The following is a 22,875-nucleotide window of genomic DNA, read 5'->3' as shown; positions in this document are numbered from 1 at the left end:
TGTGAGCATTAAGGAGGATGGTACCTTATCTCTTGGGCCTAAGTGCCTGGCTCCAATAGTAACTTCATGTTTGTCATAAAGATATGAGAAGTTTTCTTTTTCTTTTGGATACAGACAGTTAACATGTAAGTAATGGATTCTGTCTGGCTGGCTATATAAAAGGGTGAGATCTCCTCGACTTTGCAGTCTTCTTTAGCAGCTTGCCTGTGATATACATCACTGACTGATTTAATGCTGATTCAATAATACAACTGTTTCTTTTTTTGCATTTGTCGAGAAGATTAGGTTGTTAGGAGATTTTACTTTTAATTCCATTTCCCTAACATGTTCCTATACCAGATACATTACTGAAATTTATCAGGAATCCTTATAATTACCCAGAAAGAGAAATATTGATATCTTTGTTTAAACACGGAGCTAAATTGAAACCCAAATAAAAGGAAGGTGCTGCGAGGTGCTGACAGAACTAGGGGTGGAGCCAGGAGTTCTAACTCTGATCCTTAATGAAGAAGATAAAAAGAGAACCCAAAAGACCATACTTCTTCCCCCAAGTAGTTTAGTTTGATCTTTCAGGTAAGTGAAATGGCTCTTCCCTACGGTTCAGTGTAATACAATGCTTCATTCTTTTCAGGGGCAGTTACTTTTGGAGCATAGTCCTGTAATCCTGCTGCTTGCACAAATTCAGATAAGGTCAAGGAATCAGATTTTACCCCAGTATGACCTTTTTGCTCTAAAAATAAGCCTATATTGTCCCTGTAGGGAAGGGTGATGGTGCGTCTGAATAATGGCTCTTCAATTCCCAGTAGCTCCCGTGTATGCCGAGAAATTACCTAAAATACAAGAACAGTTTTTTAATGGGGTTAACTGAAAATATAAATTAAAGAAGCTTTATTTATTTTCCTAGGCCTTTTGAATGGTAACCTTTTAAGTTATTTCTAAGGGAAAATAAAATAATGAAATAACACATGGAAATGCTTACTAGCCTGGCCTCAAAATAAAGTCCTTATAAGAAACATCAAATGATTTATTACCTTTTTATAAGTTCCATTTAAAGGTGTTTCTAGGCTCTTGGCAATGGCTTGCCATGGATGGGTTCATTTCTTTCTTTTGGCTGAGCAATCTGATCAGCCATATGAGCAGATAATATGTTCAGATTAAGAGCCATGACTGTCTCTGGGAAGGTTAATAAATAACTTGTCTATAAGGGGCTCAGTTAATTTGCAATTAAGAAAAAAATAATAACTCAAATAGTTACTTAATTTGTTTGACTAAAAACAAATCTCAAACACTAAAAAGCAGACATTAAAGTTCCAGCTGTTTTATTAGAATTAGAGATCCAAATTACTACAGGTGGCTCTTAAGAATTCTCATTTGTAATTGATGCTGCTACACCGAGCACCTTGTTAGGTCAGCACCTCACCCTGAGTGCCCCTGACCAGAGCAGGTTCTTTCACAAATTCACTGAGGTTAACAGATGGTGCCCCCAGGAGGGACCCTGTAATCATAGACAGATTTATTCACTATTAACCAAAAGAACTATGTGCCTACTGCAGGCTGAGAGAGCCCAATACTGTTTAATATTCTAATGCAGAAATTAAAAGTGTTACAAAGCTACTGGTTAGATGTGGAATCAGGAAATAAAATCTAACCATCTCTCATCTAATTCTATGTCTGAAGTTCATCAATGGACCATGAGGGACCTTTGATGGGCTATAAATTAATATAAAACTGTGAGTTCTTTCATTAGTTCTGATAAATGATAAGCAGCAGATCTTATTTTTGCCAAAGACTTAGAGCAATTTACTAGTAACTTACTTAAATTAGTAAGGATTACAGGAATACAGATATTTATGAAGATTATAAGAGTTTCCTAAGGATTCTTAATTCTGCGTTCTAGGATGGAGCCTCATGCTCAATGCAAATGGTCTCATGCAGAATCTGTAACAGTTCTAGTTTTCAAGAGGATTCTATTATTACTATATCATCATTGTATTCTGTGTTGATTATGGTTTTTAAAGGCTGCTATTCTTTTATTTGTAAGCTACGGATAGTTTTGCTTCATCATTAACAATATAATACATACTGTTTGTGGTTACCTTATGTATGTAACTATGCACATTTACATAATTGGAACCTATAATTAAACCTAAAGATGTCGGGGTGCCTGGGTGGCTCAGTCATTTAAGTGTCAGACTTCGGCTCAGGTCATGATCTGGTGATCCGTGAGTTCGAGCCCCGCATCTGGCTCTGTGCTGACAGCTTGGAGCCTGGAGCCTGCTTCGGATTCTGTGTCTCCCTCTCTCTCTGCCCCTCCCCAGCTTGCGCTCTCTCTCTTTCAAAAATAAATAAACATTACAAAAATTTTTTTTTTAATTTTTTTTTTCAACGTTTATTTATTTTTGGGACAGAGTCAGACAGAGCATGAACGGGGGAGGGGCATAGAGAGAGGGAGACACAGAATCGGAAGCAGGCTCCAGGGCTCTGAGCTGTCAGCCCAGAGCCTGATGCGGGGCTCGAACTCACGGACCGCGAGATCGTGACCTGGCTGAAGTCGGACGCTTAACCGACTGCGCCACCCAGGCGCCCCCAAAATTTAAAAAAAAACCCTAAAGACGTCATCATTATGGTTCAAATATGAATTATCTATACCACCATTATTAAAACAGATTGTATAGTCTCCTTAAAATCTGCTTGTTGATTCATATAATAATGTTGATTAAACTTTTTTTTAAGGTTATTTATTTATTTTGAGAGAGGGCGGGGGGGGGGGTGGTGCAGGGGAGGTAAGGATCAGAGTGGGAGAGAGAATCCCAAGCAGGCTTCATGCTGTCAGCACAGAGCCTGATGGGGGGCTTGAACCCACAAACCATGAGATCATGACCTGAGCCAAAATCAAGAGTCAGACACTTAACTGACTGAGGCTTCCATGTGCCCCAACAATGTGGATTAATCTTAAATGCATTTTGCTAAGGGAAAGAAGCCAGACTCAAAGGCTATATATTATTTGATTCCATTTATATGACATTCTGGAAAAGGCAAAACTACAGGGACTAAAAACAGATTAGTGGTTGCCAGGGATTGGGGTGAGGGGATAGGCTGACTACCAAAGGGACACAAGGGGGACAGAATTGTTCTTTATGGTTCTGTGTGGTGGATACATGATCCTGTGCATTTGTCAAAACCCACAGAACTACAGACTGCAAGGAGTGACTTTACTATATGCAAATTTTTAAATTTTTTTTTTTAACGTTTATTTTATTTTTGGGACAGAGAGAGACAGAGCATGAATGGGGGAGGGGCAGAGAGAGAGGAAGACACAGAATCGGAAGTAGGCTCCAGGCTCTGAGCCATCAGCCCAGAGCCCGACGCGGGGCTCGAACTCACGGACCGTGAGATAGTGACCTGAGCCGAAGTCGGACGCTCAACCGACTGAGCCACCCAGGCGCCCAATTTTTAAAAAGCCAGGACGTCTCAGGAACCCATATAGAATATAGGCTGTGGACAAATGAATATAATTATATTACAAAGTAAGACATAATCTCACTGAAGGAGGTAGGGAAGAAAGTTATTTAGCTGACCTAAATAACTTTGAAAAACGGTGCTTTGTCTAGGTGGTGTAAGGCTAAAGACAAGAACAACTGTAGACAAACACTGTACTCTGTTGGTAATTTGTTTCTCATATACATATTTATAGATAAAGAGAATCAGGTTTCTCCTATCAGAGAAAGAAGTTATAAAGAAGCAAAGTAGGGTAGGGAATCGGAAGGATGGGAAGGCTAGAATGAACCCAGTGGTGCTGGACTAGAGTCAGAGATAACAGGATGAACTCATGCTTACAGAAATAAATAGAAATTTGTATCTACATGAGATTTGCATATCTACGTATGTTTCCTACATCTTTCTGCTCAGAGTGCCTAGAAGTAATGATACTCCCATAGCAACAAGCACAACTGGTGCTACATTGTGGTTTCTAAATTCCATTCCCTGATAAAAGCAACCAGGGCTCCTGGGAGACATGGCTGCTTCCAGAGCTGCAGCAAGGAAAGTAAACAATGAGTCTGAAGTGATGTGTAGTGCCAGAAAGTACTAGAAAAAAATAAGGGGAGCATTGTCCAAAGGACACATGGGCCAAACTGAAAGAACTCCCAAATGGGAGAGAAGGGACAATTAAACATAGAATCGCTTACAAAGCATTCCAGTTAAACATGGAAGAAATGAGGGAAATAGAAAACCATCATCAGAACAACACAGTACTAACTGTTGCAGGCAAGAGTTTAGCATCCATCATGGATGCTAAAATTAGTGGGCCAGACTTTAAGGAGAAACCAATTTGCGTAGCCTCAAAGTGTCTTCTCCAGCATATTTATTACTGTGGTCGTTTTACTATATGTCCATAAGCTCTGGTACTCCTCCCTCCAGGAGGTGGATCTTAATTTCCGTGTCTCTGACTGTAGGCCAGACCTACTCACTCACTCCTAGTGAATAGAATATGAAAAGGGAAACACAGTAACTTTATAATGAAGAAAACTGGCAGATGCCACCTTAATCAGGTGATAAGGTTCACATCTCCAGTAATATAGCCCATTGATATCATGTACTCCCTGATGAGATGAAAAGGGCTCATCACCTCTGTGATCTCTTGTTTCATGGGAAACATTAGACAAACCATAATTGAGGGAAGTCTTCAAAATACCTGGCCACTACTTTTCAAAGTGTCAAGGTCGTGAAGACAAAGATCAAGAAACTGTCACATAGCAGTGCCTGGGTGGCTCAGTCAGTTAAGCATCCAACTTTGGCTCAGGTCATGATCTCATGATTCATGGGTTCGAGCCCTGCATCAGGCTCCACACTGGCATGGGATTCTCTCTCTCTCCCTCTCTCTCTGCCCCTGACCGACTTGCGCTTCTCTTGCTCTCAAAATAATTAAATAAAAAACTTTATGAACAACAACAAAAAAGAAACTGTCACATATTGGAGGAGACCAAAGAAACAATGACAACTAAAGGCAAAGTGGTATCCCCAGTTGGATACTGGAATAAAAGAAGGACATCAGTGGAGAAATATAAGAAATCTGAATAAAGTCTATAATTTACTTAGGAATACTGTACCAGTGGTAATTTCTTTGTTTTGATAAATGCCCCCATGGTTACATAAGATGTTAACATTAGGGAATGCTGCGTTAAGAGTACATAGGAACTTTGTACCATCTTCACAACTCTTCTATAAAACTAAAATTATCTGAAAATTGAAAGTTAAAGAAAAATATTTTGTCTTGTGAGAATTTCCTCACATATTATTAATCTGTGCTTTTCAAATAGTTTGAAACAAGGCAAGTGTAGTAAAATTGCTGGGATATAAAGCTTATGAGGTTATATTCTATAATGTAAAATCATGCATACAAAAGGAATAAGCAATTCACCTATGTTCTTCCCCAAATATTTCCCAAGAGTTCTTTTGTTCACTTGATGGAGTGAACAGTTAAAAATATTTTGAGAATTGGGGCACCTGGGCGGGTCAGTCATTTGAGTGTCTAACTCTTGATTTAGGCTCAGGTCATGATCTTGCAGTTGTGAGATTGAGTCCTTCATCAAGCTCTGAGCTGGGTGTGGAGCTTACTTGAGATTCTCTCTCTCCCTTTCCCAGTGTCCCTTTCCCCTGTGTGTGCACGCGTGCTCTCAAAAATTTTTTTGCTTTGAGATTCTCTAAGAGACAAAGCTGAAGCAGGTGTAATGCTATCTTGTTTAGCTTGTCCCTAGAATAAATACGATTGACTTCCTTTCCCCTTTTTACCAAGCTAATGCATCACTACAAATGGGAATGATAGCATGGTGGGTTTAAGAGATCCTTTGGCCAGGTTCAAAGAAGAATTAGTGCTTCGTCCCTTCTGTACTCCCCATCAGTCTCACCCACCCACTAGCTCTTTTGTCATCTTCTCAGTACGTTGGAGAAAGAGCAAAGGGAATGGTGAGTTCTTTCTACAGGTGAGGCATGAATAATTGCATTAAGGAAGTTGAAGAGAATAGAAACTGGCCATATATTAACTGCAAGGCTTGTAAATCGGATGCACCATTCAAATGGGGTTCAGTTTCTTATCAGCATGCCTAGAATTTTGCACTCTCAAGCCACCAGCTCTTTTCCCAGTCCTGCTATTCTGCCCAAGTCCATGAATGATGATACAGGAGAGTTATCATGGAAAAGAGCATTACACTATGTAAGTTTTGTTATGGGATGAATTTTGGATGTACTAGGTGCTGTAATTACAATGGTAGAACTAAAAGTGCTTATTTATCAGTAAAAAAGGTATCTATAGCATGCTTAAGTGTGGGGGAATGTGATAAAAAAAGATGTGACTGCTGATTGACCTATGAGCTGGACCTGGGCACCCAGAGGCTCCTTACCCCCTTCCCTGTCCTTGGAATGTGGGCTCCACTTGCCTTTCCCGCTTCCTGAGGCTGCTCTAAGGACATGGCCTTGGAAAGGTGATGTGGTGTTGAAAACACTTGCACAGTATACATGACTGACCCCTGTTAGGGCTTCTTTATAAACTTTTGAGATTTAGAGGACAGGCATGGAAATCATTCATCTTGTTGCCACCCAGGAGAAACCTCATATGTAAATTCTCTTTGTTATTATTAAAACTGCCACCTACCAACCTGGAGTGGCCTACATGTTTCTTCAGTCTCTCCCTGCCCTCTGAGTACAGGGGCCAATTTCAGACGACACAAGAGAGCTCCCAAAAGGGTTGAGAACCAACATTAAGTTCATGTGTGATCTCTAAAAAGTTACTGTGTCTTAGTGTATAATTAGCTTTTTTAAGTGTACCTATGTGTCAAGCAAAGCTTATCTAAGATACCTTTAAATGTCTTAATTTTTATTACTCTAGTGACCTCAAGGAGGGGGTCACACTTTGGTGACTTTGATAAATATTTTGAAGTTTGCTTATTCAAAGTTCTTGAGGTATAAGGATAGACCACTGGATTCATCATTTGAGGATTTCAATTTTTTAAAAAATGTTTTACTTATTTATTTTGAGAGAGAACGAGCATGAGCAGAGGAGGGGCAGAGAGAAAGGGGGAGAGAGAGAATCCCAAGCTGTCAGTGCAGAGCCCAACAAGGAGCTTGATCTGACGAACCATGATATCATAACCTGAGCTGAAATCAAGAGTCAGACCCTTAACTGACTGAGCCACCCAGGCACCCCAATTTTTCTTTAACTGAGCTTTATACCCAATATGGGTCTTGAACTCACAACTGAGAGATAAAGAATTGCGTGCTCTACTGACTGGGCCAGCCAGGTGTCCCTACTCCTGCAAGACCAGAAAAGGATAATTAGAATTTTTCTTATTGCATTGTTGATACTGTATTTTTGGAATCAAAATGTCAAAGAAGCAAAATGAATTGGCAGACTCTGAAAAATGTTTTCTCATAAGAAGCTGAAATTCTTGGTATTTAAACATTTCAGGAATTTGTATTACAAGTTACTAATTTGCTAATTCTGTTCCTTATTTTTATTTAGAAAATCCAGTACACTATTAATGTAAGTTGAAATTAGAGCTCATACACATAGTTGTATCATCTTTGAACATAAAAAGAGTAAGATATTTATCTGGTGGTACTTGGTAGCTATGTGAGGGTATGACTGGAAATACCAACTTGTAATAAGTGGCCTTTTTCTACAACACAGTGCTCTATAGGGAAACATTAAACACAACTCACCTTCATGTCCTCAAAATCTGTTATCCCCATCTGAGGGAGGTTTGAGCAGTTTACATGAATGAGTTTTCGTCCACTGATGAAGTTTGTGGTAAAACACTCCTGTTAGTATAACAAGAACATCACTCAAATGATTTATGGCAAATAGCAGGAAGTTGGGAAGGAGAAGAAAGAATTGGGGGAAGAGAAGGAAGGGAGAGACAAATCATGTTTGTTTCTGGTTCAATACAGAGAAAAAATTTTAATTAAATTTTAAAGCAAATTGAAATTTAATAATAATCCTAATAATCCCACATTTTTTTCCACCTGAGCTCTTGATTAAACTTCACATTGCCCATATATATATATATATATATATATATATATATATATATTTTTTTTTTTTTTTTTTTTTTTTTTTTGGCATGATACAACCAATGCTTCTTTCATTCCTCAATTACATTTCTCAGTACTGGGGTGCAAAAGATTACAGATCTTATGTTGTTTTGTGGCAGCCTAAGAACATAGCTGGCATCAACAAAATAAGATTTTCTCTTATCTTTTTTTCCCAGCTTCCTTTTTTAAAATTTTATTTTTATTTTTTATTGAAGTATAGTTGGTATTAACTCTATCTTTTTAATAGAACTACTCTTGATGAACTATTTACATTAATACTGTTAGATGCTCATGATACAGATGACATTTTTGGGGCAGACACTTAAGATTAGTAGTACAAGTTAAGGGAGCTGACACTAAACTTGACAAAGTACCAAAAGTCTACCTTGGACAAAATCTGTCAAAAAGAAAGATACTTATCTGTGAAAAGAGGCCTATATAATTTTTTTAGTCTTTATTCAAGAATTACAAAGAAGTATACTTACTGTGATAAATAGGGAAACAAATGTGACCCTCCCTTCCTCTATCAAAATACAAAATACATCAGTAGAAAGGCCAAAATTAAAATCCAAGTTACCTCTACCACAGTCCAGGACTTTTCTATGCTCCTTCTAGGGAAGAAGAAGCAAGAGCTCAGGTAAGGGTAAGAGGAATAAGAGAAAGATGAAAGAATGTGATCTTTAAAAACATTACTTTTGTATACCTTGTACTGAGGAAAGCCTAGCTTGCTAATCCACTCTGCAACTTTCTCTGGGCTCCATTTAAGATACTCAAATTGTAGCTCTATACTTTCTTTTGGCGGGGTTTCTTCATCTTTGTGTGCCAGTTCCTTCAACTCTGGGGACAAATCTTCAACTATTTCACCAAAAGGCTCCCCCAAATCCCTCTGATAATCTGAGACATATGCGTAGAAGTCACTACTGGTATCAGTAATCTCAAACAGTCCATTATGTTCTTTGGAGAACTCATAACTTGTACTTATTGAGTCTATTTCACTTATTGTGGGAGACCCAAACATAGAATCTCTTTTAGCTTTCTTGGTTTCTTTTACCGACCACGTTCTTGTTTGATAGTCAGAGTACTCTAGCTGATCCTTGTCTACAGACTGCTTAAATTTAACTAGTTCTGGCCAATCTTCCTTGGAAAATTCTACATGTGTCTCTTTTCTTAGTGGTAGTTTGGCTTTATCAGGTAACTCTAGATCTTTCTCTGTAGCTTCCTCTGTTTGTGTCTTCTCTTGAACCTCTGGTTTGGTCTTCTGTGGCAGCACTTGACCTGTTTCCTCAGTTGATTTTCTTGGTTCTTCCTTTGGAAACTTTGGTTTAGTCTGTTCTGGTGGCTCTAGACCTTTCTTCTCTGTTGACTCTCTTACTGTCTCCTCTGATTTGATCTTCTGTGGTGGTGCTAGTCCTATCTCCTCAGCAGATTTTCTCTGCTTATCATTTTGACCTGATGATTTAGTGTCCTCCTCTAGTGGTTCTAAAACTTTCTTCACAGTTGATTCTCTCAGTATCTCTTCTTGAACTTCTGGTTTTGTCTTTCCTGATGGCTCTAGACCTGTTTCCTTGATTGATTTTCTTGATTTTTCCTCAGGAAATTCTGATTTGGTCACTTCTAGTGGCTCTAGAACTTTCTCCTCAGTTGATTTCCTTTGTGTCTCTTCACTAGACTTAGTTGGTTTCTGGTCTAGAAACTTTGATTTAGTTTGCTGAGGTGGCTCTGTCTGTTTCTCCTCAGTTGATTTTCTTCCGTCCTCCTCTGGAATCTCTGATTTAGTCTCTTCTGGGGACTGTGGACCTGCCTCCTCAGTAGAATTTCTTGGTTTCTCCTTTGGAAACTCTGCTTTAGTCTGTTGAGGTGGGTCTGTCTCTTTCTCCTCAGTTGCTTTTCTTTGTATTTCCTGTGGAGCCTCGGTTTTAGTCTCTTCTGCTGGCTCCAGACCTGACTCTTCAGTTTCTCTTGGTTTCCCTCCTGGCAACTCTGGTTTCGCCTGCTCAGATGGTTCGGTCCTTTCCTCCCTAGGTGACTCTCTCTGTGCTTCCTTTGGAATCTCTGGTGTGGTCACTTCTGGCGGTTGTAGATCTGCCTCTTCAATTGATTTTCTTGGTTTCTCACTCGGAAATTCAGGTTTGGTCTGCTCTGAAGTTTCTAGACCTGTGTCTTCATATTGTGCTTTAAGTGAACTCTCCAGAACTTCCAATTTGGTCTCTTCTGGTAACTCTAAATTAGTCTCACTAATTGAGGCCCCTTTGGTCTCCTTTGGTAGCTCCAGATCTGTTTCCTCAGCCAACTCTATGAGTACATCCTCTCTAAGATCTAGTTTGGCCTCCTCTGGTGACTCTAAGCCTGGTTCTTCCTTATCATGCATAAGGACATCCAAATCCTGGAAGAGCTCTTCCATCTCTCTGAGTGTTTCTGACTGTGCCTCCCGGGACATCCCTGGATCAGTCTTGCTAGAAAGGTCTATCTCTGACTCCCTGGGAATCTCTTCCTCAGACATGCTGGTCGGTTTTAGGTGTAGGTATACATTCTCTGGCGCCCCCAATTTGAGGTCCTCTTCCTCCGCCTCTGGTTGTGGCTCCTGGTCAATCTGTAGCTCCAGGCCTACTTCTGCCGTGGTGTCAACTTCGCCATCTTGAGCCATTTTAAGTGACCTAGGCAGTTTGAGGTCCTCATACTCCAGGTCTCCTTCATCCGAGCCTGAATCGTAATATTCTGGGACTTCAGCCATGACGCGCATTGGCCAACGCGCTCAGGCCTCCTAGCAACCCCAACTTCCGATAGCGTCTCTATGGATACCATGATTTCCGGTCGGGTCTTCCTGAATCTTCCCAAGGTTTTGCTTGTTCTGTCTAGCCCTGACTAAAAACCTGCGTTCAAAAGCACGCAGTCACCCTCCCCGCGTCCGCGTCGCCAGCCTCCGCTGCCCAAAGCCCCTGCGGCCCCTCGGGGCCGGCACTCGGCCCCTTCCGGCCCGCGGGCCCCACTCGGCTCCTCCCGGAGCGCCGCCGCCGTGCTCGCTCGGCCTTCGGCTGTTTCCGGAGCCACTCGCTGGTGGCGGCGGAGGCGCTCGCGGCGCTGGCTGCAGATGTCGGAGCGGCAGGCAGCCGGGGGGCCGGCGGGCCGCGCCGGGGAGAGCCCGGGAGTGGAGGGGAGCCAGGCGGCCGCCTCAGGTACGCAAGCCGGGGGCCGGCGGGTGGGTCCGTCCGGCCTCGGGGCCCGGCGCGTCGTGCGACCCTCGGGCCGCGCCCTGCCCCGCTCTGTCCCGCGCCCCGCGGCGGAGCGGACCCGCCCGGGCAGCCCCTTGCCGCGCAGAGCCCCCGCCTTCGCTGCCCCTGGCCGCGCCCCTGCCCCCATCCCCGCCGCCCAGCCTGGGGCTGCGCTCGAGCTTGTTCGCTACTCCTCTTTCGAAATGGCGTGGTTCCTGCCCCGCTTCCGTCCTCCCATCGGCCCAGCTGGCGGTGACGGGGCTGCTCTGCCCGCGGCGCCTCTTGAGCTCGCCCGCCGGTTCCTCCTCGGCCGCGGACCCCAGCCCCTCTGGCCTCGCTGCCCCCTGCTTGTGGCTCCGCACCCCGCTCCCCACCTGTCCGCGCGCTCTCTGCCCGCGTCCGCCTGGGGAGCCTCGCCTTCCGCTGGCCTGAGCCCCGCTTGGTCCTGGCCTCTGCACGCGGGCCCCCGCGCCTCGCCGCCCCTCTCCGTCGCTCAAAGTGCGGGAGACGAGAGCCGGGAGGGAGCCGGTAGGCTCCGGGTCTTCTGAGTGAACGTCATGGCCAGAGCCAAGGCAGGACGTAGGGGCTGACTTAGGGACTTTGGCGACCTCCCTCATTCGCCGGCACCCTCCTCTTCTGGTTCGGGAGACCGTCCCCGTTTCTACCCACGCCAGTTCCTCGGCAAGGGTTCGCCATCCCAGGGGCGAAGGGTGCATCTGGCACACTTCACCTTTCGGGCCTCCTTATGCTTACCACACCAGGAGGTTCAAAGGGTAGGGGGAGACAACTGGTCTCGCTAAGTGGCAAGTATAAATTAATTTTCCAAGTCTGAAATTAAAATAGGCACCATAAATTGTAGCGGTAGAGGTGGCGCCTGGGTCGGAGTCTGAATCTTCAGTTTACTGATTTGACCTTGGGCAAGTCACTTCTCCCTATCTCCGTTTCGTCATCTGTCAAATGTGGGTGCTGCTGGTACCTGTCTAATAAGACTGCTGGGGAAATTACATGAGCCAGTGAGAGCGAGGCACTGGTGCCTAGCTCCTGGTACATAACCATACTGGTGGTATTCGTTATTACGAGAATAAGGTGCTGTGGGAGGTGTTCCTGGATGTGTGTCTTCCAGCACGATGGTTTTTCTCGTCTTTTACTTCTATCCCAAATCTCTCCCATCTTCTAATGCTACTTCAGTGGAACACACACACACACACACACACACACACACACACACATACATACCTTTGAGTCACCCAGCTTTTCCCCATGACTTTATGTTCTCTTTAAAATATCTAACAATTTTTGTCTTTTCTTCCTTCATGTGAACTTTTAAGCTTTGTAGTATATTCAAAATTGATGGCATGTATTTAACATTATAGCAATAAAAATTTTAAGCATAGTTTCTAAGAGACTCAGCAAATGAACACTCAAAAGTCTCATAAACATCTGTCCCTTGCATATGTCAATAGTTATAAGTTGAGGATTTTTTCTTTTCTTTTCAACTTCCCCTTTAGCTCCTTGTGTGCTTACGGCAAACAAACCCAAACATTTTAAATAGAAAAGTCTTAAGAATAGTCCAGGACTATATTGGAGGATGGTGGTTTTGCCTCTGAGTGAGTCTCCTCTCCCCCTCACCCCTTTTAATTGGTTCCTGAATTCTCTTTTTGTTCCCAGGACATTGATAAAATACTTCTGGTTAGTTTCTTCCTCTTGTCCTTAACATGGTGAGTGTTGGTTTCTTCTTCTGTCATGTAGGGGTTTGTTACTGTGGCCCAGAGCAAGTTCTTTCCCTTGAGGTAGGATTTGTTGCTCTTAAAATAATAGTAATGGTAACTTACATTAATTGAATGCTTACTCTGTGCCAGAAAGTGGAAAAAGATTTACTTGTATTATCTGATTTAATCCTGTGAAGAGTCATTTTCTCCCCATTTGATTTATTTAATTAATTTATTTGAGAGAGAGAGAGCACGCGCTCAAGGGAGAGGGGCAGAGGGAGAGAGAGAGAATCTTAAGCAGCCTCCATGCTCAGCACTGAGCCTGACATGGGACTCAATCCCACAATCTGAGCCTAAATCAAGCATCAGACACTCAACTGCCTGAGCCACCCAGGCGCCCCCTCCCCATTTTATAGGGGAACAAACTATAGCTGAGAGAGGTTAATTTACTGTCCAGGTTAACTGTGAAGATTTTACTGCCTATAGGAAATTGTCACCTTGTTGTGATGAAGTTTACAATCATTTGTTTTTATTGGCTGTTGAGCCAGTATTGGTGTTCCAGAGCAGATTATGGTCTTTGCCCTCAAGGTGTTTTTAGTTTGGTAAGACAAGAGTACCACTGGAAAAAACATCAGCAATTCAAAACATATAATTGAATGTGATACTACAGTTCTTTATGCACTTACCCCAAGAAATCTGCTTGAGGGAAGGGAAGAATCTGTCTTGTCTCTTTATCTCCTGTAGCCCTTGATGTGTCCTAGAGGTTCTACAAATATTTGCTGGATTGTGAGACAGAGTCTCAACACAGAGATTTGGTGGAGCACCAAATGCATATGAAGAATTAGGGTTGAGATATTCAAGAACGTTCCTTGGGTTAAAGCAGTGGTTCTCCGGGTGCCTAGGTAGCTCATTCTGTTAAGCGCCTGACTTCGGCTCAAGTCATGACCTCGCAGTCTGTGAGTTCGAGCCCTGCATCGCGCTCTCTGCTGACAGCTCAGAGCTTGGAGTCGGCTTCAGATTCTGTGTCTCCTTCTCTCTCTCTCTCTGCCCCTCCCCTACTCGTGTTCGCTCGCTCTCCCTCTCTCTCTCTCTCTTTCTCAAAAATAAATAAACATAAAAAGAAAGAAAGACAAGCAGTGGTTCTCAAACAGGACTGATTTTGCCTGGGGATGCTCAGGGGATGTTTTGGTTGTTGATACTAGGGTTGGGGAGGAGTAGGAGGGCTATGACTGATACCTAGTGGGTAGAGGCCAGGGGTGCTGCTAAACACCCTGCAATGCACGGGACAGCCCCCACAATGAAGAATTATCTGGCCCCAAATGTCAGCACTGCTCCTTTGAGAAACCTTGAGTTAGCATGCAGCTGGGTTTCCAAAGCAGTGTGGAAATCACGTATCTGGCTTGGCTCAGTGTTGTATAACCTGGGGAATGAAGTTAAAAAACTGCTTCAAATTAAGAGTTTGATTGGATCCTTATGCCACCTTCCTCTGGAAAATGATCCAGTAAGTAAGCAGTGGAGGCCTAAGAAAGGATGAAATTGAAAGATTTCTGCCATCCTCTCTTAGAGGGAAAACAGCAATTAAGAAATGAGTTTGGACATTCAGTTGTTACTGAATTAAAGGTTTTGATTTTTTGGTGTATCTTATTCCTTGAAAGCAGGAATCTACAATTATCCATCGTAACTATAACTTGTTTTTTAATAATATTCTCTGCAGAAAGTACCTTTTGAGTGTCTTCATGTTAGCTCAAGTTTTAGTGATGAAGTAAGAAAACTGTTTATTTTTTCTGAACTCAGCTCTGCAGTGGCCGCAGCGTTCTTATTGTTTTGTGAACTGTAATTGTTTTTAATAATCTTTTATTTGGGGCACCTGGGTCCTTTAGTCCCCAAGAGGAGAGGGCTACTGCTCTTTATATAGTGTAACTCTCTGAGGTATACATATTGCATCACTTAAGAACAGACTTTTTTTTTTTTTAATTTATTGAGTTTTGTGGAAAATAAAGGGCAAATCTGTTATGACCTTGAAGTTAGCAGCAGTACTTGGTTTGGTGTATATGACCCTGAGAGCTATCGAGGTACTGAGATGCTAAGGACTATAAACAGGTCATGTGAACTTGTTCATGATTCTTATGTAGGTCTTTGAGCAGTGCAGTTTTTCTGCAGGGATGGAAATGTTGCCTACTGTGGCTATTTCAGTTTACATTGGAATTGAAAAATTGGTGGCTACCATATTGCATAGAGCAAAAGAGTGGAAATTTATGCCAAAGAGCCCTTATAGTGTTTTGGTTTTCTATTGCAGTTTTATATCAAAATGGAATAAATTTGTCTGCCTGTGGTAATTTTTTTTTCTGATAGTAGTTGTGTTTTTGTGTTGAGATAGCCAATTAGTCCTGTCGTAATTCATTCCATAACCCAAAGTTTGTAATATGAATGACCACTTAAGAGCTTATTTCGCTCATAAGGACTGACAAAAAATTGGACCACATGGTCTCTGGATTTGGTTGGAATGTAAATTCAGCCGGTTTCTTTTTATTTAAGCCTCTTGAGTCTTTAACCACATAACCTGCTTTTGGTTCCTCTGCCCTTGAATCTAAAAGGCCAGGCTAATTATGCCTTTGCAGCCTGTTTAGTGAAGGGGAAGTCCTATGAGACCTGTTCTAAAGAACTCTGACCTGATATTCAAATGCTTTAGGAAAAAAACACTTTTTTGGTTCTCTTTGTAGAGAAAGTACAAAGTACACCATAAATTTAAATCTGAAACATGATCAGAATGTTTGAAACCATATTCTGGTAACAGGAAGAAAATTAGTATTTTAAATATTGTCAAATATAAAAGAAATCATAGGAAAGTTTTTTTCCCTCTTTACCTTGCTTTAGGGGCTATCAATTATAAATTTAATTATTCCTGAGCTTCCATTTTCCTTTCTCTGCCCATTATTTCCAAGACTTCGGCTGTGCAGGTATCACAGTCATGGTTTTTGCCATGTTAGAGAATACATTCCAAAATTATTTGGTTATTATTTTTTCTTTAAATGACATTAAAATTTTTGTTTCATTCTAAATGGTATCTGTGCTGTTACTATTTTGATGTATCAACTTTTCCTAATGTGTGTTGAAATAAATATATACCCATTAACACTCTCCCCCCCCCCCCCCCCCCCATATTCCCATATACCATCTAAATTTGCAAAAGCTGTCCTGGTTTCTCTGGTCTCTTCGAGGAATGCTTGTAGAATTTGTCTATATTTGGCTGGCATATTAAAAGCTATCCTATAGGAAAACATGGCTTTTTCTTCTTTATAGTGGTCTAAATTTCATTAAATAAATTTAGGAAACTTGAAAAGCTGTGTTTGTAATTGTTTTCTCTCTCTATAGCAGGACTGCATCTTCCACACTTGATACTTCTGGAAATAAACTTAAGTATTTCTTTCTCCTTTTCTTACTTCCTAGCTCTCTGAATCTAGTTACACGTTGTTTTACCAGTAGCTCTTCTATAATTTAGCATGTATCTTTAACCTTAAAAATCAAGAGCACTATCTCTTTTCACTTTTTTCTCCTGCATACATTGAGCTATTAAAATGCTCTGAGAAGTGGCTCTTAGCATATGAAAAATGCTCAACCTAATTTATGATAAGGGACATGGAAATCATAAAACTCTGGGCAACTTGGTGTCTCACTGTTGTGCAGGAACAAATACTTTTGTGCGTTGCTGTTAGGAGTGTAAATTGACACAAATGCTGTGGAGGGCAATTTGCCAATATCCATCAAAATTATAGTATATGCCCTCATTGATCCATTCCTTCCAGGAATTTATCCTCTAGATTTTTCTTGTGCCTGTTTAATGACACAGACATAAGGTTATTATATATAGGATGGTTTGTAATGGCGAAAGGTTAGAAAGGACATCGATGTCCATCAGTAGGGAACTGGTTAAATAAATTATGGGATATCCAGCCAATGAAATATTAATCAGCTGTAGAGGAAAATGAGAAAGCTTTTAATATATAGTTACGGAAAGCTCTCTGAGATATAAATGGAAAAAGCAAAGTATGTTTAATATCCTCATTATTTGTATAAAAAAGAATATATATGCACACACTTAATGTGTGTATAGTATCTCTGGGAGACTGTATAAAACTTAATAACATTGGTTGCTTTGGGAGGTGGGGACTGAGATGAGTGGAAATTTCCCCTATATACTTTCACGCTTTTTGAATTTTGAATAATGTGGCTATATTACCTATTCAGAAAAAATACATGCAGATGGGTCATGAGATTTTTTCACTGTTCTTATACTGTAAGAGACATCTCTATTACCTTTGTGCTCATCAGGAATTGACCCTTTCTGGGCCTTTTTCTCTCTGATGAATTTTTTATGAAATACAGGTTATAAGTCTCCTTAGGGATTAATTTTTTGTTACTTTGTCCACTACTGCCTTTCATTATTTTTGTGGTAATTTCATTTACACCCAAGGATAAATCAAAGGGGGATAGAACCACTGCTTAGATCAGCTGATACTGTTAGCCAGTGACAGAAAGAAGGCAGACTTTTAAAATTTCTATTTGGTTTCCATTTTATTCAGTAAGGTATTTTCAAACTGAAAAAGGTAAAGAGGCAATGTTGCTTTCTGTTTTGAGTAATGGCAGACTAGGTAATCGGATCAGTTCTCCCATTGGGGACAATTAGAAAATAATTGTCAACATATAAATATTTGCTTGAAGATCCTGGGGAGCTAGCTAGATAATGAAGAATTACCAGGCTGTAATCAATGTGAGGGCAGAAGTATAAAGATAGAAGTTCAAGGATGAGAGTCCATTTTGGGGGTCCTTTCTCCTCTGGTGGCATGTGCTGGATTCTTGAGTGGGGAGGCTTGTCAACGTTGTGAATGTGCTTGTCTGGACTAAAGCAACAAGCATTAACGTTCAGAACCAAGTGGGGGGAACCCTGGTGAATCCCGTTTTCTCTAGGTTGGGACTATGAAAGGCCACGTTCTGGAAGTAGGGGTAAATCAGAAGTACACCGTTGCAGGGATTACAGCTCACCTTCGGAAAAATCTAAGTTCATGAAATTGGGTTAAGGTACCCTCAGGCTGCTAATGCCTCCAGGTATGTGGAAGAAGCAAAGCCACATCTCCGAAGGCTCATTCAGATTAGGCTTCAGATGATTTCTTCAAACAATTTTGTGAGAACAGTTTTCTGGCACATATCATAAATGACCAGATTCCTGAGAAGAGATAACATGAACAAAAATCAAAAGAAACAACAGACAGTAAAAATCGATCCCAAGGGGCACCAGACTGAAACATAATTATATTTATTATGTTTGAGATCAAAGACAAGTTTCAGAAATTTGGCAAAGAACTGAAATTTATAAAAATAGAACCAAATAGAAATTGTATAATTGAAACATACAGATGAAAATTTAAAACTCCATTGATAGCTTTAGCAAAAAGTTACTACACCTGAAGAGAGAATAGTGAACTTGGTCATAAAAAAAGAAGAAAATATCCAGAAGGAAATATGTAAAAATGCAACCATGGAAAATTCAGGAAAGAGGCAAAAGACATAGGAGATATGGTGAGAAGGTCTAACGTTTGTATAATTGGAGTCCCAGAAGGCGAGGAGAGCCAGAATGGACAGAAGCAATGTTTGATGAGATAATAGCTCTGAATTTTCCAAAGCTAACAGAATGCACAGATTTAAGAAGTCCTGTGTATCCCAAGCAGGATAAGTACAATGAAATCTACAGTAGGTATACATTAAGTTAAACTTGCTATAAAACCAAAGCAGAGAGAAAAAAGTAGCCAGAGAAAAATTACAGTTTGCTTTCAAAAGAATAGTAATTAGACTGACAGCTGACTTCTGCACAGGGCAGTAGAAGCTAGATTATTGAAAGAAGATACCAATATAGATTTTTTTTTTCAGGAAAATAGTCTTTTTTTTTTTTAAATTTTAGAGAGAGCGTGTGAGTGGGGGAAAGGGGGCAGAAGGAGAGAGAGAGAGAGAGAGAGAGAGAGAATCTTAAGCAGGTTCCACACTCAGTGCAGACCCTGATTCGGGGCTCGATCCCACAACTCTGGAATCATGACTTGAGCTGAAATGAAGAGTCAGATGCTTAACTGACTGAGACACCCCGGCATCCCCAGGAAAATAGTCTTTGAGAATGAAGGTAGGGTGCCTGAGTGGCTTAGTTGGATAAGCATCTGACTTTGGCTCAGGTCATGATCTTACAGTTCATGCGTTTGAGTCCCATGCTTGGTGAACTTGTACCCCATGTTGGGTGAGCTTGAGCCCCACTTTGGGTAAGCCCTGCCCCTCCCTCTCCCTCTCTCTCTCTCTCTCTCTCTCTCTCTCTCTCTGCCCCTCACTCACTTGCACCCTCTCTCTCTCTCTCTCAAAAAAAAGTACTCATCAAAAAAAAAAAAAGGAATGAAGGTAAAAGAAAGATATTTTCAGATAATCAGATACAGGATTTGTCAGCCTGCAGACGCACTTAAGGAACAATTGAATTCTTCAGGCAGAATAAAAATGATCCCAGATGAAAGGAAAATCACAATTTCATCTCACTCATTAATATAGATGCAAAAAGTCATGAGCAAAATATTAGCAGACTAAATCCAGCAATATATATGACCCAGCTGGGTTTTTTTCAGGAATGCAAAGTCATCTTAACATTCTTTAAAAGTAAGTGTAAATCATCATTTTAATATATTAGGGGATAAAAATGATCAGCTTAATGCAGAAAAAAGTGTTTGATGAAATTTACCCTCCACTTATGATTCAAAACTCTTAGCAAACTAAAAGAAAACTTCCTTAATTGGATAAAGCATGTCTCTACAAAAACCCTATAAGCAGCATCAAACTTAATGGTGAGATTTGAAAGTTTTCCTCTTGAGATTGGGAATAAGACAGGGTACCCACTTTCACCACTTTTATTGGATATTCTAGCTAATACAGTTTGACAAGAAAAAAAAATATATGAGGATTAGAAAGGAACCCTGTTAAATCTGTTGTTTGCAGATGATGGCTATGTACATGGAAAATCCAGAAGAATCTACACATAAATTATTAGAATAAGTTTAGCTAGATTACTGGGTATAGAGTCAGTATGCAAAATTTCCTTGCACTTACATATACAAACATACATCAGAGATATTGCAGGTTCAGTTCCAGACCACTGAAGTAAAGCAAATATCGCAATAAAGCATCTGAAATGAAGTTTTTTTTGTTTCTCAGTGTATATAAAAGTTATGTTTACACTATAGTCTATTAAATGTGCAATCGCAGCCATGTCTTAAAAAAGTAATAACTTAAATTTTAAAAAATATTGCTAAAAAATGCTAACCGTCATCTGAGCTTTCAGCAGAGGTGTAATCCCTGATCATGGATCACTGTAACAAATATAGTAACGAAGAAGTTTGAAATATTGCAAGAATTATCAAAATGTGACACAGATGTGAAGTGAGCAAATACTGTTGGAAAATGGTGCTGATAAACTTGCTTGGCACAGGGTTGCCATGAGCCTTCAGTTTGTCAAAAATGCAGTAACTGGGGCGCCTGGGTGGCCCAGTCGGTTAAGTATCTGACTTCCGCTCAGGTCATGATCTCGCGGTTTTTGGGTTCAAACCCCGCATTGGGCTCTGAACTGACAGTGTGGAACCTACTTGGGATTCTCTCTCTTTCCCTCCTTCTCTGCCCCTCTCCCACTCATGCTTTCTCTCTCTCTCAAAAATAAAGTTAAAAAATTGTAATATGTGCAAAGTGCAATAAATGTAATGTAATGTAATATGTGCAAATAAAGTATGCACTTCAAATGAAGTATGCCTATCAAATGCCTATCAAATGAAGTTAAAAATATATAAAAGTACTATTTACCATAGATTAAAGAAAGTTCAAATACCTGGAAATAAATCTCACAAAATATGTGCAAAGCCTTTGTGCAGAAGATTATAGTACATTGTTATTATTTTATTTTTGAAACCAGAACATCTATTGTGTGACTAAATGTTGAAATCCTTGAGATGAACTGGATGCCACATTAGCTGCCCTCTTGGGTTTAGGTGTTGTTCCTTTACAGAATCCAGGCCTGAACCTGCAGCATAGTTTTTAGGTGCCTCGTTCAGCTGGCCCAGTATTATTTTGTCTTTTAGTCTTGGCACTCCAGTTATACTTTCTCTTCCACTTGGCAGGATAGACACATTTGCCGCAGATTGACTTCCAAAGGTGGTAGGCCTTAGAGCCACAGTGGCGCCACAACATGTGTGTCTTATTGTGATGCTTTCCAGATGATGATGTCACCTTTGTCATCTCATTTCTGTGGCTGAAACCCCATAATTATTGAGAGAGATGAAATAATAAATAAATGGAAAGATGTATCATATTCCTATATTGAAAGACTCAATATTGTAAAGATGTCAGTTCTCCCCAACTTGGTATATAAATAAAATACAATCCCAGTAAAAGTCCCAGTGGGGTTTTGATGGGTTTTTTTGCATGGAATTTGACAAGCTAGTTCTAAAAAGTATATATAGGAATGAAAGGCCATAAATAGCATATATAAAAATACTCTGAGTAAGAACAAGATGGAAAGATTTGCTCTATCAGGGTATCAAGATTTATTTTAAAGCTTTTACAAAATAGTTTACTAGGTCCTAGGAATGGAATAAAAGCCTAGAAACAAAATCTTTGATTTGCAACCAAGATTGTACTGCAGAATAGTGAGGAAAGAATGGTAAATGTTGCTGGGACTATTGAATATCCTAAGAGAAAGGAAAGAAGGGAAAGAAAAGAAACTTGATGCTTACCTCACACAGCACACACACAAAAAATCAACTCTAGTTGGATTTTGCACACCAACATGTGAAAAGCAATACAATATGCTCCTAAAAGATAATATAGAAGAATATATTGTTCTCAGCATAGGGAAAGACATCTCAAACAGGACACATGAAGGGCTAATAAAGGAAAAGAGTGATATATTTTGACTACACATTAAAATGAAGAACTTTGGTTCACCAAAGGATACCATTAAGAGTGAAAAGATGTATCACAGAGTGGAAGCAGGTATTTGTAACACATGTAATTAACAAAAGGTTTGTATTTAGAACTCTTATAAGTAAATAAAAAGACAATCCAGCTTTCAGCTTTTGGCTTGGAGGTGGCCAAGGTGTAATTTTCTGTAGCTGTCCTTAATCCAAGGTCATCTGACTCCAGCTGCTTCCACCATGCCACCTAAATTTGACCCCAATGAGATCAAAGTCATGTACCTGAGGTGCACCAGTGAGGAGGTTGGTGCTACATCTTCCCTGGCCCCAAGATTGGCTTCCTAAATCTTTCTCCTAAAAAGGTTGATAATGACGTAGCCAAAGCAACCAGTGATTGGAAGGGTCTGAGCATTACAATGAAAATGACCAAGATGGATAGGCCCAGATTGAGGTGGTACTTTCTGTGTCTGCCCTCATTATTGAAGCCCTCAAGGAACTGCCAAGATATAAAAAGAAACAGAAGAATATTAAGCACAATGGAAATATCAGTTTTGATGAGATTGTCGTCATTGCTGGACAGAGGAGGCACCCATCTTTTAGTTAGAGAACTGTCTGGAACCATTAAAGAGATCCTAGGGACCACCAGACTGTGAGCTGTGATGTTGATGGCCGTCACCCTCATGGCATTATAGATGACATCAACAGTGTGGTACAGTGGAATGCTCAGCTAGTTGAGAACTACAAAGGAAAATATTTCAATAAAGGATCATTTTGTTAAAAAAAAAACCAACCCAACAGTAAAATAGGGAAGAGACTTGAACAGGCATTTTATAAAAGAGGATTTCCAAATGGCCGAGAAACATGATAAGTCATCAGTGATATGCAAAC

At 40.6% G+C, this 22,875-nt stretch overlaps 2 protein-coding genes and 1 pseudogene across 6 annotated transcripts in view; 1 reads left to right on the top strand and 2 right to left on the bottom strand.

The window, feature by feature from the left end:
• Nucleotides 1-416: 416 nt before the first annotated feature.
• Nucleotides 417-10,992, bottom strand: SAMD15 (sterile alpha motif domain containing 15). Of its 3 annotated transcripts, none has more exons than XM_047863283.1 (3): nt 8,792-10,992; nt 7,717-7,815; nt 417-830 (listed from the first exon to the last, which is right to left on the bottom strand). In XM_047863283.1, the coding sequence occupies exons 1-3, from the start codon at nt 10,826-10,828 to the stop codon at nt 594-596; spliced, it is 2,373 nt and encodes a 790-aa protein (XP_047719239.1). In that variant the 5' UTR covers nt 10,829-10,992; the 3' UTR covers nt 417-593. The 3 variants fall into 3 exon arrangements, with proteins under 3 accessions (XP_047719239.1, XP_047719241.1, XP_047719240.1); XM_047863285.1 differs by lacking the exon at nt 417-830 and adding an exon at nt 1,415-1,495; XM_047863284.1 differs by lacking the exons at nt 417-830; nt 7,717-7,815 and adding an exon at nt 8,505-8,699.
• Nucleotides 10,993-11,072: 80 nt separating this feature from the next.
• TMED8 (transmembrane p24 trafficking protein family member 8) overlaps nt 11,073-22,875 on the top strand; it is a 36,564-nt gene continuing 24,761 nt past the window's right edge. For all 3 annotated transcript variants that reach the window (XR_007153061.1, XR_007153060.1, XM_047863294.1), the window contains exon 1: nt 11,073-11,261. Coding sequence is in view for 1 of the 3 variants with exons in the window: in XM_047863294.1 (XP_047719250.1) it covers nt 11,177-11,261 (85 nt within the window). In the remaining 2 variants the exon portion in view is untranslated. The remainder of the gene's footprint in view (nt 11,262-22,875) is intronic.
• On the bottom strand, nt 20,905-21,325 carry LOC125168281 (60S ribosomal protein L37-like; annotated as a pseudogene).

The sequence above is a fragment of the Prionailurus viverrinus genome, chromosome B3, assembly GCF_022837055.1.
Source record: "Prionailurus viverrinus isolate Anna chromosome B3, UM_Priviv_1.0, whole genome shotgun sequence".
Classification (NCBI taxonomy): domain Eukaryota; kingdom Metazoa; phylum Chordata; class Mammalia; order Carnivora; family Felidae; genus Prionailurus; species Prionailurus viverrinus.
This window is presented reverse-complemented; position numbering and strand designations above follow the sequence as displayed.

Coding starts and splice junctions, on each gene's coding strand:
- SAMD15 (XM_047863283.1), bottom strand. CDS start 10,828: ATGCGCGTCATGGCTGAAGTCCCAGAATATTACGATTCAGGCTCGGAT. Junction 7,816..8,791: donor TAGGCTTTCCTCAGTACAAG/GTATACAAAAGT, acceptor TTATACTAACAG/GAGTGTTTTACCACAAACTT. Junction 831..7,716: donor CAGATTTTGAGGACATGAAG/GTGAGTTGTGTT, acceptor CTTGTATTTTAG/GTAATTTCTCGGCATACACG.